The sequence below is a fragment of the Vulpes vulpes genome, chromosome 9 (assembly GCF_048418805.1).
Source record: "Vulpes vulpes isolate BD-2025 chromosome 9, VulVul3, whole genome shotgun sequence".
NCBI lineage: Eukaryota > Metazoa > Chordata > Mammalia > Carnivora > Canidae > Vulpes > Vulpes vulpes.
In genome coordinates, this window is record NC_132788.1 from 19,725,182 (window position 1) to 19,740,846 (window position 15,665).

A 15,665-nucleotide genomic window follows, 5' to 3' on the forward strand; every position below is an offset into this window, starting at 1 on the left:
GCTATGTACATGAATTGTTTTAAAATAATTTTAAAGCTATTCACAGGAAGCAAATTAAGTATTGTTTATGCAAACAAAAGACAAGTATTTACATCTATTTAGTGATCTCCTTCGCTGGGAAGAACTGTTGATGATTCTGGAGTGATTGGAATCACTTTGGGGCTAGTATGTTCAGTTGTCCTTTATCTGCCTCAAGTCTTATACGAGCCTAACCGTTTGTAATCAGTGGCTTCCCTAGGATTCCAGTGACATGCAGCTTTTTTATTGCAGTATAAAAGCAAGGCTGTTTTGTATTGGAACAAATTTAAATTCTGATAAGATTTTAGCCTTTGCAGATGAAACCTCCTAATAGGCAAGCAATATTAGAGGTATGTTCATGACAGAGTGCAAGTGCTTTAATAATCTTTGGTCTTTTCTCGGTTGGTGTACTACTGGCCCATAACAATGAAAAAGCAATATTAGTTTTTCATTATGTGTAGCAAATTTTATGAAGTTTTAAATATACCTTTTCTTTTACATTTATTCATTCATTTGTTCATTCTTGTTTATCGGGAAGTCATTGTGTTTCGGGAAGTGTTGCAGGTATGGGAGACATCTTATATGAACAAAGATGTCCAAAATCTTGCTAGAAGGGTATTTTCTGTACCTATGAATCCCATACTATTCTAGAAGTTATAACTGATGACAATGACCATAGGGTATTAACTGTGTAGTGCCTGTGTCACACAATAACACTAAGCATACTTTGGAATCAAAAAAATTTTCCCTATATTGATTCTCATAGTACTAGGAAGGAATTAAAAAAAAACAAGAATAGCTGACACATAGCTCTTCTGTGTATGGCTCAAGCCTTATTTTAACCATTTCACTTACATCAACTAACAAAACTCGCTGCAGTAGTGTGTGCCAGTGTGGTTTCCATTTTGCAGAAGAGGGGGTATAGAGAGGTGAGGTAACTTGCCTAAGATCGCAAAGCAGTTAGGTGACAGAGTCAGGCATCTGGCACCAGAGGTTGTGTGTTCTCTTTCACAGCTCATCTGAGGAGCCCAAGTTAAGATTTTTTCTTTTGGTTTCCACATCCATTGACCAAGCTGTCATTTCCCCAACTGTTCATGGAATCTCAACAGATGTTCCATCAGTGTGTATATATATATATATATATGTATTTCATGGAAAAATAGTTAACCCAGCATTTCCCTAATGTGTATGAAGATTATTTATACTGAGGACTTCTCATAGAATTTAATGTTGAATGTATATTGTAAATCACCAAGAGGAACATTTATCTTGTACGGTTCTAAAATTATTTTTCCATGGAATGTCTTATTTTGTTTTGTTTTTACAGGATATCTATACATATCTCAGGGAACATTCAGTTCTGTGCCGTTTTTGTACTCTTGAATATCATCTGTTCTTTCACGTCATCAGTTTATATGCTTTCACCCAAATAATCTTTCTTAAATGTAAAATCAAATGTTGTCATTCCCTGAATCACCGTGCAGTGAACCTTCATTGTTTTCAGGCTCATACTCATTGCGTACAAGGTCCTTGCTTGCCTTGGGGAGCAATCTTGAAAGCCCCCTGTAGGCCACATACCAATCTGAGTCCATAGAGAGCCTGTCATGGTTTGTATGTACTACAGTTACTTGCCCTTAGACTGGGAGCCCCTTAAAGACCACATCCTGTTTGTTTTTTGTTTCCTACCTAGCCAGTTACTACATGTACATAGTGGTTTCTCAATAAATGTTTGCATGGATTCCATTTTCTGGCATCTTTAATTGCTGAAAACATGTTCCTTATGTTGACCTAAAGTCTGGTTCTCTCCAATATTATCACACTGAGTGTACTTCTTTTTGCTCATAACAATACAGTGTTTGAGTTTCACTGAAGTCTTTTCCATATGGAACTTTTTTTTTTTTTAACAGAGAACATTAGTTCTCAGTTGCTAACATGGCAGTCAAAATTGAATTTAATACTACATTCCAGATAGTATTAGAACAGTTTCAATTTTCTATGGAAAGCCACATGTCCATCAGTTATTACCAGACCATTGTCTGTCATCTGCTTGTGCTTGTTAACCCATCTCATTTTGACCTACTCATTTCAATTTTGGTTAAATCATCTTTTGTTTGAAGTAGTTCAGCTAGCTTTGTGTTATCTTTTAACTTTTATGTATGCAACTGTTGTTTCTTCATCCAAACCTATGAGCAGAGGACAGTCTCCCATAGTTTCCAGTAGATACCTCATTCTAGGTTAATCATGAGTCATTCTAGAACTATATCTGATTTACAAATATCTCATGTCTTAAGTCTGTCAGCTTTACAGCATCTAATCCATCTCTCACTTACCCAGAACTTATTTTGGCAAATGTTTTGTGGAAATGTAGACCATTAGTTACCATATAATCTGTAAACTGAGTTCTGCTTCGTATTCTGTTTGACTTTGTATGAACTACCCAGGCCTGACTCAGAATTTCTAAAAACTTATTTTTTTAAGATTTTTATTTATTCATGGTATATGTGTATGTGTGTGTGTATATATATATATATATATACAGAGAGAGAGAGAGAGAGGCGTGCACAGAGACAAAGAGACATAGGCAGAAGGAGAAGCAGGCTCCATGCAGGGAGCCTGATGTGGGACTTGATCCGGGGACTCCGGGATCACACCCTGAGCCAAAAGCAGACGCTCAACCACTGAGCCACCCAGGCATCCCAGAATTTCTAAAATTTTAAATGGCATAACTAATCTCAGGTTTTTCTGTAAGAATCAATTAAAGGTTCAGAAGTTCAATGGTGTGACGTCTTTCCCAATTACGGCATTTTACTACATTTCACAGGCTTTAAAAAGTTGCAGGAAGAAGAAAGCAAAGAGAAAGAGGAGTGTTCAGAAGTCTTTATATGGGGAAAGAGACTTCGCTTCGAAGAAGCCGCTCCTCAGTCCTATTTCTGAGCTGCCTGAGCTCTCTGAGGGGATGCCTGCCACTCTAGGCGCCGGAAGGATGTGCTCAGGTATCCTGCTCTTTTCCTGTTGATATTTTTGTCTTCTCCATCACTTTCTTGCTGTTGCACCCTCTTTTGCCTTTTTCCCATTCACTGTTAAAGAACATATAAATAAAAATAACAACCTTCTGTCGTACTACCATGAGATTTTGAAGTTAAGGAAGCAGTAGTTGGTAACTTTTACCCTCATCAGAAACTGATGGAATCTCTGGATCTTCTCCCCAGAGAAACAAAGACACAAGATAGTACAAGTACATATAATTTTAGGGGAAATAATTTCCTTCCATCCTTTTTCTTTTTAAAGCATTTTAATGTTTTAATTTTTTTATAGCATGCTGTTAAAGTAAAATGAATTCTGTGTGGTATTATGGTCCATCATGAAAAGTAAACAAGGTGATGGCTCAGTAACAGATGGACAAAAATTTAAAAAATAATAATTGCCCTATGATGTTCCAGTAGAATTGGCACTGCCAAGCATCTATTAAAAATAACATTTATGAATTGAACTTGATTACCTTGAAACAGTTATGTTGGCAAACAAGGATTAAGTCAGTTGACATCCTAGTTAGATAAAAATTGGAGTTACCTGTCTTATAATGCCTGAGTTTTAAGATTGACTAAATCATGCTGAAATTAATAAGAGTATGTGTTCATTTGGTGTGTTAATTTTGTATAGAATAATTTCTAAAGATAGCTGTCTTTGTCAGTCATCAAATGTATATAGCCTGCATTCCATTTGCAATATATCTATAGGATTTATAATAGATCCTAGGACGAATACAGTATATGCCACCTTGGACTGTTGGCTTCAACCTGCTTCTTAACTTCAGAAAAGCACAGAGTTAAAGCACACACAGGTAGCCCATCATCACCTACGCTCCTCCAGCCCCTGGGCACCATCGACACCCCAGCCGCTTTATGTACTGTGTCTTGAGACAGGGGGTTGGCCACTGCACCTCTTTTTAATCTGGCCCCAGTGCTGCTTAGCCTTTAAGATTTAGCTCCACTAGCTGCCTTTCAGGGAGAGTCTTTGTTCACACTGCACCTTTACCGTCTAGTTTGTAATGTTCCATCTGCCTCCCTCCCCTGCAAGTTGCAGTCACATTGACACTGAAGACCAAGTCTTATTTCATTATATCTCCAGTTCCTGACAGGAGTTTTTCCAAAGATGTTTAAACGAAGACTCTTAGTGTATGTTTTCCATCTTGCATCTTATTAGAGAACTTCTTTTTAAAAACACCTGAAGGATTATTTTTTTCTCTATCCAATGGCATCATGTTTTAAAGGTTTAAAGCAAATTATTCTTCCTCCCTTTTCCATTTCCCCCATCCCTTTCTTTTTTCCTCCCTCCATCCCTGACCCCTGTGTTTCTTCCCTAGCATGTCAAATACATAAACATTGATTTTTAAAGTTGTATGAAAATCCCAAATGACATATCAGTTGGTTGCCACCAAGTGGACCCTCTGTTAATCTCTGCCTCGTGTGACCTGATTTTAAGTACCTAAATCATAAAATACTGGTTTTTAGATTTTTAGCTCAGCTGATGATTTGTATACCCTACAGTTCTGATTTTGTTTAAAATATTTTTTATACTTATTTGGCCATTTAAAAACTTTACTCTCTGAGATAACAAGAGAGATGGGATCCAGTAGTACTGAGTACTGAAAGCCTGAATTTGTTTACGCTGTGTTACACAGCTTAAAATCTTAAAAAAGTATTTGTTTTAGAGAGAGCGTGCATACATGGGAACTGGGGGAGGGGCAGAGAGAGGAAGAGAATCTTAGGCAGACTCCCTGCTGAGCACAGAGCCAGACCCCAGGTTCCATCTCACGACCCTGGTATCATGACCTGAACCAAATCAAGAGTTGGAGGCTTCACAGACTGAGCCACCCAGGTGCCCCATTTAAAAATAAAAAAATAAAAAATAAATAAATTTTTTTTTTTTTAAGATTTATCTATTTAAGGCTGTGTTCCATAGCTTTAAAACCTCAATGATGTTTTTTTCACCTGTGTGATGTGACACAGTGTGTCAGAAACACCGGGCACCTCCACCTGGCATATCTTCCTAGAGTCTGACTTTGAGATTGAGGTGGAAGGGACAGATTTTTTAGAATATTGAAACAAAGCTCTATGTGACAGTATAGTGCAGTTTAAATTATATTAATTTTTAAACACAGGGCCTAAGACGTAAGTGTCTGCAGAAGTACCCTCAGATCTGCCGGAATTCCAAGTTTTCTTTTCTCTATTTCAGGGGAAATGTAGCTAGAAAAGTTTCAGAAGCACGGCGGTGCCCACTTTCAGTGATTCATTTTTTGTGAAATGGGAAATGTGGCCGCCTTGTGCTGATTGACCTTGTAGTGTGGAAAGTACATTACAGGAAGCAATTTGAGATACACTTCTCATTTTCATGGTCTGAGATTATGTACTTTATCCACTCATGTATTAAATACATATTTTCTTAACCTGTGGCTTGGAGAAGAACTAGAAAGGAAAGAGGAAGATGACAGATGGGGGCACGTACAGGGCAGCATTTGCTAAGTCTTGTGAGTTTTGAAAGCTTAACACAGAATAGATGATATGGCACCTGTTTGATATGTTGGCTTTTATTTCCATTGTTACTTTTTAGTGAGACTTAAACTTATTTACATCCCTTAGATGATTTCAACTCCAACGGTGAACTTGAAGAAGAACTTGAAGAAGCAAAGCCTCCTAAAGGAAAGACTTTTTTGCCCCAGAGCCCCGAAGATTTGCAGATGAATCAGGGCTTTAATAAATACGAACTGTCTGCATTCTGCAGCTCTTACACCAAAAGTTCCTTGTCGCTTATTAACTCTGCTTTAGATCAAGATTTAAATATAAATGCTGTAGCAACTAGTGAACATAAAATAATTCCAAAAGCAGAAATTAAGTCAGAAGGTGCAGATGAACTGAAGACGGGCCCTGAGAGCGAAAGCAGTCATGTTTTTTGTGCTTCTGTGACAGCAGAGCCCCTGGCAGCCGATGACGCAGAATCCAATGTTATCCTGCCGTCTCGGGAACTGGCTACTGCCAGTCAAAATGTGGAAAACATTTTCCAAATCTTTAAAATTTCAGAAGATGTAAACATAAAGTATGAAAAACAGGATGACATTTTCATAGCTACAGAAGGAAAAGTGCAGACCATGCATTTAACGTCTGACTTCCAGAATGAAGAGGTCTTAATCAACAACGTAAAAGAAAGTAAAAGTCCGAGTGCAGATTTGAGAAGAAACTCCATAAAAGGTAGAAGTGGCACTGGTATGCGTGGTGGAGAAAAGAAGCACAGAAGGCGCTCTTTATGTTATTCCGATGGGCAGAGTTTATATTTGGAAGAAAATGGAAATCACGAATCTCCCTACCTTGCGAGCAGCTCTGTAGAAATTGGTCTAGAAAATTCTGAACTGTATAAAGATTTATCTGACTCCATCGAGCAAACCTTTCAGCGAACAAACGGCGAAACAAAAGTAAGACGCAGCACACGGCTACGGAAAGATTTGGAAGATGAAGGGCTTGTGTGGATTTCACTTCCATGTCCTTCCACTTCCTGCACTTCCCAGAAAACGAAAAGGAGAACAATATGTACAGTTGACAGCAGAGGATTTGGAGGCCTGTCCCTCTCTAAAGAAACTGTGTCTTCTGGACAGAAACCGAGTATGCCATTCCCTGTATCAGGTAAAGAAAACAGAGAGGGCTTTGCTGCTGGTTCTTCCAGTTTACCTGGAAAGAGGAGGAAGAGTGTCTGCACATCTGTGCTCGCAAATACGAGAGATACTACTACTCAGGCAAAATGCTACAAAAGAAGAACCTCTCTCAGCCAGAAGGGAGAGAGCTCTCCGAAGGACTTCCAAAGAATCGAACATGTCCAGGAACTAAAGCAGTAGCTGGCATTTCCTACAGAACGCAGGGCAGCAGAGAAGGTAACCATCTGTGCTCAAAAGATTCATTCATTCCAGTTCATGTCCCTTGTTCAGCTTTGGTGTTTTAAAAGTTTCAAATAAAATCATTTGAGTTGAACTTATTTTTAAGTAGAAATAAGTGATTTTCTTCATTGAAAAGGAAAACATTCTATTTAATATTGTTCTTCTCTCCCCAAATAGTACACACTTACTGAAGCTTTCACATTGGTACATGTTCACTGAAGCGTTTAAGACTCTGTTGCAAAAAAAGAAAACAAAAACAAACAAACAAAAACCTTGTCTTTTAGAATTGACTCATTCTGTCTGGATGAGAAGAGTTTAAAAAACAAAATGATAGAATTAATGTAATCTTGTGAAGATGGAAGGTAATACAAGGTTAAAAACTGTTAGAAAAAGAGAAAAGATGTGTTTTAAAATGCAAAAAAAAAAGGTTAAAAAATGTTAACAGGAAAGATGGAAATCATAAGACGTTTTAAAGTTGAGAAGTTTTAATTTACTTTGTCTCAAATGAAAATTTTGTATTAATAGGTTAAAACCAAAACTTAAACATGGCACCTTGGAAAATTCCTTCAATAATCAGAATATTATAAATCTAGCATTCTAAAATGAATATTTAGTTTATGAATGAATACGGTGAAAACATTCTGTTCTTCAAACAAGCCTCTTACATGGTTTGTGGGGTGGGACATGCAGGTTTGGTTTTTGGTGAAAACAGAGCAGTTTAGTTGAATCATCTTCCATATCATTCCATTTAGTCACATTTAGGATTTATTCAAAGAAACCCCAAATTACTGATTTGGGAATTAATTCATGGTTCTCGATTTAAAAAAAAAAAAAATTTTTTTTTTTTTTAATCCAGAAACTCCTATGAAAGGGCCCTGGAAAATTAGGTTACTAACACAAAGATGGTGGTAGATGGCTGATTTTTTTATTTAATCTGGCCTTTTCCAGCAGTTCTCTTTATTTCACGATCTCAAGTACAATCACTTGTCTTGGATTTTCCGGTTACATTTCAGCAGCGTCCTCTCCTGTTACCCTTTTGATGACAGCAGTTTGAAAATCTAAATTGCTATATATCTGGAATTTGTGAATGCACATAAATCATTGTATCATTAAACAATTGTCTTTGAAATCCTTTAAATCATTAAACTCTCCGTCTCCCTGATAGCAGAAACATGTTAACAAATAGAGCTCTCTATAAATAACACAACAGGGAAGAAAGCTCCTGCTGAGTGCCCATTTCCCCCGCCTCAGATAGAGACTATTTGTTACCTTCTTGGCACCAATAGGTCTGGAACTCCTGCTGCTAAAGACTAAATGTATTTTACATTAACACTCAAAGTGATCCCCAATTTCTTCTGCTGAAGGCTGGATTGTTTTAAAAATTCTTTTATCTTTACACGTAAATTATTTATGGGCTTTTTCCCTCCCCGTTTATAGTTTGGTATAGTTGGCAAATCTCTACCACTGAAAACTGAAAACAACACCCCCCCCCACACACACACACACTCCCCTATTCTGAAGCTTTTTGGTTTTGGTAATTTAAAAAGAAAAGAACAAAAACTTTCAGAAACATACAATGTTAAGGGTTTGTTTTTTAAAAACTTCTTGTTCTCTTCCTTTCATGTGAAGGCTAAAACTACTGGTATTTTTTTTTCCTCCCCTTGTTGCTGTATGATGATGTGTGATCTCCGTTGTATTTGAATTTTAAGAATCTCACCCGCTTTGTTGTGTTTCTCAAACCGTGCTAATGCGGACGAGGGACACATTTGATCTGTGGGGTTTTTTGGCTTGAGTTTTCAAATGTTAAATTCTTGTTTTCTGGCATCTCCAGTTAAGAATGTAAACACTTGATGTATTTTGTTAGTTTCGGGATGTATCAGTATAAATGTTCTGTTGATTATCTGTAAATAACAGATAGGCAGTTTTCCTAAAAAGAAGAGGTCTGAGAAATCAAACCAATTGGGACATAATTTTATCCACTGTCTCATTTGTATTCCTAAGATTTGTGAAAAGTTAATTATTTCTGTACTTGATCATGCTTGCTTGTTTTTAGCTGTTTCTGTTCATTAACGGTCGAATCGGAAAGTGGGCTTTGGAAGAGTTTGTTCTTGCCTTAATCTTTTTTTACTGCAGCAGCCCATCGCTCCTGTCGATGCTTGTTTGCTCCAGAAGATGGCAGCATGACATCTGGATACATTAACTTGGAGCCCCGGCAGCCCTTCGTTGTTGCTGTGGGTGCTTCTCTGTCACTTTAATTTTCACCCATTTTTATCATGGGAGTGATATGTGTCTATTGGAAAAAAGTGGAGAACTGTACACCATTCCAGACTGTCTCCCTGCAGCCACACCTGCCCCTCCCCAGCTTTCCGTGTGAACACGGTTAACAACTGGCCTACGTCTTCCAGACCTTTGCTTGTATACCCACAAGCGTAGGTTTTGTTGTTTTCTGATGGGATCGCTATAATGTGCCGTTTTGCAGCTTGATTTTCTTATTCACCAAAACACCAGGATTGAACTTCCATGTTGTTATGGGGAATCTTAGTGCAGCCTCAGTCTTTTGAATCCCTGCAGAGTCGTACACTCTGCACGTCTATAACTTAGTTAGCCTCTCCTTACTAACAAGTCTGGTTGTCTCCACTTTTTTGTGATTGAAAATTACGCCATACTGGGCTTGTGTCAAAAATGTCCCTAAGACAAATTCCTTGAAATTAAAATTAAATGGATATCAAGTTATCTTCCCTGGTTCATATGTGATAGAGTTCTATAAACATTCTGGCATGCATTTCCTTCATTCTGCCGTCACCTCAGTGCCACTCTGCTTCCTTTTTCTCTTGCTGCCCCCCATGGCATTTGAGCTGTGGAATTGAGTGTGGGGCGTAAGACTTAGCGTGATAAGGAGGAAATGGTTATTAGCGCCTGGTTCATGCTTTAGATTCAAAGAACTCTTTTTTTTTTTTGAAATCAGACTTATTGAGGTGTAATTAACTATAGTAAACTATAGTGAAGTTTACCTTGTTAAATGTACAGTGTGAATTTTGGCAAATTCATACAGTCCTAGAACAGCTGCCACCGTTACATAAGAGAACACTTCCATCACCCCAGAACACCTCTTACCTCTTTGTTGCCGTCAGACCCTCTCTCCCCCAACCCCAACCTCTCACAACCACTTAGCAAATTTCTATCCCTCTAGTTTTGTCTTTTCCACGATGTTGTATAAATGGATATGAGTTATATCCTTCTGTGTCTCTTTTGAAATTTAGCAAAATGCCTTAGAGATTCATCTATGTTTCATGTTATAAGTAGTTGATTGCTGTTTCTCACTAAGTAGTAAAAGTCTGTTTAATGGATGTACCAGTTTTCTTTACTTATTCACCAATGGAATGGATATTTGGATTGTTTGTTTTTTTACCATTACAAATAAAGCTGCTATAAACATTCACAGATGGACGTTTTTTCTTTAAACACATTTTCATTTCTCTTGGGCCAATATCTAGGAGTGGGGATTCCTGAGGTGTGTGGTTGAGATATGTTTAACTTTTTGAGAAACTGCCAAACTTTTCCATTGTGGTTGCACCATTGTGCGTGCTGCTCACCTGCAACACATTCAATTGCTCCACATTTTCACCAGCACCCAATGTTGTCTTTTTCATTTTAGAATTCTCCGTATCCCTAACAGCTAAAAATTTAGAACATCTCTTCCTGCACTTGTTTGCCATCCTTATATCCTCTTTAGTGAAGTGTCTATTCAGATGTTTCTCCCACATTTTATTTATTTATTGATGTTTTCCTATCGAATGAAAGAGTTCTGTGTATATTTGGATACAAATTCTTTTTTTTTTTTTTTTTTAAGATTTTATTATTCATGAAAGACACAGAGAGAGGCAGAGACACAGGCAGAGGGAGAAGCAGGCTCCTCCTCACAGGGAGCCCGATTGTGGGACTTGATCCCAGAACTCTGGGATCATGCCCCCAGCTGAAGGCAGGTATCAACCGCTGAACCACCCAGGCATCCCTGGACACAAATTATTGGATGTATCTTGCAGATATTTTTCCCCAGGTGTGACTTGTCTTTTTATTTCTTAGCACTGTCTTTTAATTTCAGTGTAATCTACAACTATCTTTTTTTTTTTTCTTTAGTGGCTCATGCTTTTGTGTTTTTTTTTTTTATGCTTTTGTGTTTTATCTAAGAAATCTTTGCCTAATTCAAAAACAAAGATTTTCCCCTGTGTTTTCTTGTAGAAGTTTTAGAGTTTTAACCCTCAGGTATTAGATGCATTTTGAATTAATTTTTGTATATTATGTAAGGTCAGGGGTTTTTTTTAATGGAAATTATTCACCATTTGTTGAAAAGATTATACATTTTTCATTGAATTTCTGTGACACTTTTGTTAAAATTGTTTGACCTTATATGTACAAACCTATTTCCAGACTTCATTCTTTTCCATTGATCTCTGTTCTTAAACCAACATCACACCATCTTGATTACTATGGAAGGTTTTTTTTTTTTTTTCTTAACTATGATTCTTTATCATAGTTTATATTTAAAAGTTCTTGTTTTGTGAGGCCAGTAGAAGCAAAAGATTGACCAACCAATTCTATCTGGAGCCTACAATTATACCCAGACTTGCATTACCATTTAGGGGAAAGAATCAATAATAAGCTATCAGAAATATAGGAAGGAAACAAACTTCATTGAGTCCATGTACATTCAGCCCAGTGCTCTTGTTCAGTTCATGATTCTAAATTGTCACCCTGAGCCCCACTCTAAGATTTAGTCATTGAGAAAGAATTCTCTTTTTGAACACTACCATATAAAATCGGCAAGAAAATAAAGTGAATTGGATTAAAATAAGGTTCAAAAGCCTTCGCCAAAAATATTAAATTATAAATCTGATTCATTTCTTCTCATAAATAAAGTTTTTACTATAGTTTGGTTTTTGTATAAAAACTGCCACTACCTTCACTCATAAAGTAGCCTTAGCATTTGAGAATTATTTCTTAAGCATAGGAATATTTTCCTGTACCAGGTCACCCTAAGTAGACAGACTGTAGATTCAATAATATGTATGCCAGGCATTAATTTCTAATGTGATCACTCTCTTCGAGATACTCCATTTTCTCTAAGGGGCAGAATTACAGTCCAGGGTGATTTGAAAGGAACATTTTGGTACTCTGAAGTGATACCACCTGGAGATCAGGTAAGTTTGATTTCTTTCTAGAAGTGATGCTTGAACAAAATATACTAACAGGAGTTTTAGAGGAATGGGGATCCAAAAGGCATATTCTTTTCCAAATGTGATTATCTTATTTTGTAATTTCTGCAATTTTTTGCTGTGTTGAGGCACGTACTCATACACATTTTTGCTTTCAGTATTTTTCTTAATTTCCCATTAGATTCTAACCTATGAATAAATCTGGACAAAGCTTGGATTTGAAACTAGAGAGTATGAACGTACATAACAAAGTTTTAAAGGAGTCTCTCCTCCTTGAATGCTGATGCATTTCTGTCTTTTGTATTACCAGATTTCTTGGTAGTGTGTCAAAGGGTTGACCCGGGACTTAGAATCCATGATCAAGTGAACAGAACTGCAATGAAATTAAATCACAATAAATAATTGTACATACCAAAAAAAAAAAAAAGTGTTGGGTGTTTCCTGTTTTGTTTTGTGGTTGGTTTTTGTTGGTGGTCATAGTGTGTGTGTGTGTGTGTGTGTGTGTGTGTGTGTGTGTGTGTTTAACCTTTAATTTATTGGAGATTATTTCCCCTTTTTTTTTTTTTTTTTGAGATTATTTTGTAACCTTAACTTGGCTCTAGAACAGATTAATTACCAATGTACTGTGGCCTAACAATTTCAAATTTGTCTACTGTTGTACTGGTGTGTTCATCTTTGTACATTCTTTGATGCTTCTCTGTTTTTTATTAAATCATGATACAGACTGCAAGTAACATAATAGCTTTGGTGAGAAGATGAGTAATTACTGCCATTCTCCTGATACATAGTTTTGTCCCACATCTTCAACCAAAATCCTACTTAGCCTGGGGGTGACCTTAATTTTAAGATTTATTAGGACTTTGGAAAATTTTAGGATACTGAGAAGCAAGTGTTTTCTGGAGCTGCTATTTGTAGATAACATAAGTGTTATATCAGTTATATGAAAATGGAGAATACATGAGCATGCACACTAAAGAAAAATACCAGTTTGCATTTTCTAAGGGGCAGGTTGGGATGTCCAAAATATCCAAAGTCCAGCTGTAGAGCAGTTTTCTTAAGGCTTCCTTCTCATCTGTCCACAAAATACACAGTGTCTGATAAATGGTTTAATTTATATTAATCTGTGAATAAAAGTGGCCTGTGAAGGTGCAAACACCTGGCATTTTGGTTTTAGATGTAATTTAAGAAAATTCCAATTACATATTTTTTATTTAGAGTTCCAAATTCCTGAGGGTATTTGTGAATTTTTAAGCTCTGAAATGTAAAGATAGCTCTTATATATACTTACTACGTATAATAATTTTTTTTATTCTCATGGCTTTACTTACCTAACTTAACATTTGCTTTTTAAAAAAAATTTTCCCACTTGTTTGAATGTTAAATATGGTGATTTGCTAGTGACATTTCTATTTTTGCTGCTTAAAAACAAACTACATTTCCAGTGTTGTGGGGTCTGGTAAGCATGAAGTAAACGTCAGTTTTTTTTCTCTCTCTAGGCATATCAAATAACTGCTAAGTAGCATCAGGTGTTTGCAAAAATAGGTTCTTCCACATGTATGGCCCAAACAGTGACATAATTTTTGTTTAGTATAAAATTGGTGTCAAACTGTTGAAACTTGATAGAGAGCAAAAGGATTTTTCGGTTCAAGTAAGTTTAGTTAAGATGCCAGGCACTTGGATGTAAAGTGTGTGATTTTTATGCCTAACATTTGAACACGGACAATGTGTTCATTTTCTAATTGTTCATAACAGAACAACAATCCAAAACCACCAGTCTTTTTCTTGTTTTAAGTATACGTTGGGAATGAAGATTTCAGAAGTATTCCCTAACTCAAACCTGAAAAACCTGGTGTTGGTCTTGGGTGATTTCCAGTGACCCTGTGACTCCCTTCTTCCTGCCCCCTGTGTAGATTTGGAACTGGGCAGCCATTTTTGTTTTTGGAAGGGAAAGGAGACAGATATAATGAATGACTTTTATTGTGCAATATTTCAAACTCTCTTGAATGCATTCGAATGGGATGGAAAGTGTTCTGCCCTATGTCATAGCCAAAACAAACAAAACATATTCCCTAAACCTGCATGTGTGTTTTTCTCAAACTGGCAGTAGTTAGAGCTCTAGCTCTCAAACAAGAATTTGGTTTGACAATTTTTAGCCCTTGTTCAGCTGAGTATTAGGATAGGTCACAGCCAAAGCAAATATTGTGGGGAAAAATTAATACACATATTTACAGCTTGCAGGTGGCTTTTTTTTTTTTTTCTTAAATGGTATTTGTCTTAAGTAATTGCATTTGTAGTAATACTTTTAAATAGGCTACCTTTTTTTGGCTGATATTTTTTAAATGAACTTCTCTCCGATAATAGTAACTCCAAATGTAAATAAATTCTACAGAGGTCCCCACAGAGTGATAAATGTTTGAATTTAAGTATTTAAACATTTAGAAAGACCACTAAGAATCTGAGAATTCTAGGAATATCAGACCCAGCAAATATGCAGTAAAACTCCCTTGATGGTAGCCTTCTATGGCCCCCGAAGAATTCCTTCTAGCGAGTATCAATGACTCCTTTATGATGATGCTTCCAACATTGTTTACTGACTCCAATAACTCCCTCTTAAGTATTCCCACCCTTTGGATCTGTGGGGAGAAAGTACTCTGCACAATCAAGATAATTCATTTTGTAATGCACCATTGTGCTTCATAACCCTGGCAAAATACATTTTTTATTAGAATAATAACTTTAAATTTATGGTCACCCGTGACCATGGTTTGTGCCTTAACCAAAGAAATACTGGAAACATAAATTTTTTGAGCCAGGCAGTCTGCCTCAGAAAATGGTAGCAAAGACTTCATTCAATCCACCTTTAGGTCCTTCCTTTGAAATATAAAATTCAAACTTTCATCAAATGTTTTATTGAACAATATCAGACATCTGTGCGAATGGACATAAGCCATTGGATAATTTCATTGACCGTTAACTTTTTGTACAATAAACACTCCAGACAGAATACTGCCTTCATCTTGCATTTCAGTTAGTAACATTGCACATTGACGCAAAGATAGCTATTTCCCAAGCACTGCAAAGTCCAATTGTATTCCTATCAAGCAGCCGACTGGCATGTTCCAGACATAAATCATTGGAAGGAGCGGGTGCTTAGCGTGGTGCAGCGTGTCTGAATGGTGGGAAGTGGAAGGACCTCTGTGTTGGGTAAGTACATCCACGAGGTCCACGGCTCTCAGGCTGTAGAGAAGCAAATATGAGTGTTACGATTTAAGAGGGGAGGGGAGGAGGGTGAAGTGCAAACTTCTTGGTAAAAAAATAAGCTGTTTTCCATTTTAAATGTTGCTCTAAGTTTTTCGACTTAAGTATTCAAACTTAAATGCGGGTACATAGGGTTCTTTCACTGGGTCGCGTAGGAATAATTGGACACCGATCTATCGAAGTTCTACTATTTGTTTTTTTTTTCAACTCCGTGAGAGCTGAGGGATCCTTTTTTTTTTTAACCTAAAACTAAG

At 36.9% G+C, this 15,665-nt stretch overlaps 1 protein-coding gene across 5 annotated transcripts in view; it reads left to right on the plus strand.

Annotated features, from left to right (window-relative positions):
• Positions 1-8,532, plus strand: part of CDCA2 (cell division cycle associated 2) — a 51,129-nt gene extending 42,597 nt beyond the window's left edge. For all 5 annotated transcript variants that reach the window (XM_026007907.2, XM_072719506.1, XM_072719505.1 and 2 more), the window contains exons 14-15: positions 2,840-3,011; positions 5,658-8,532. In XM_026007907.2, the coding sequence (XP_025863692.1) occupies positions 2,840-3,011; positions 5,658-6,901 (1,416 nt within the window). In that variant the 3' untranslated portion in view covers positions 6,902-8,532. The remainder of the gene's footprint in view (positions 1-2,839; positions 3,012-5,657) is intronic.
• Positions 8,533-15,665: the final 7,133 nt, after the last annotated feature.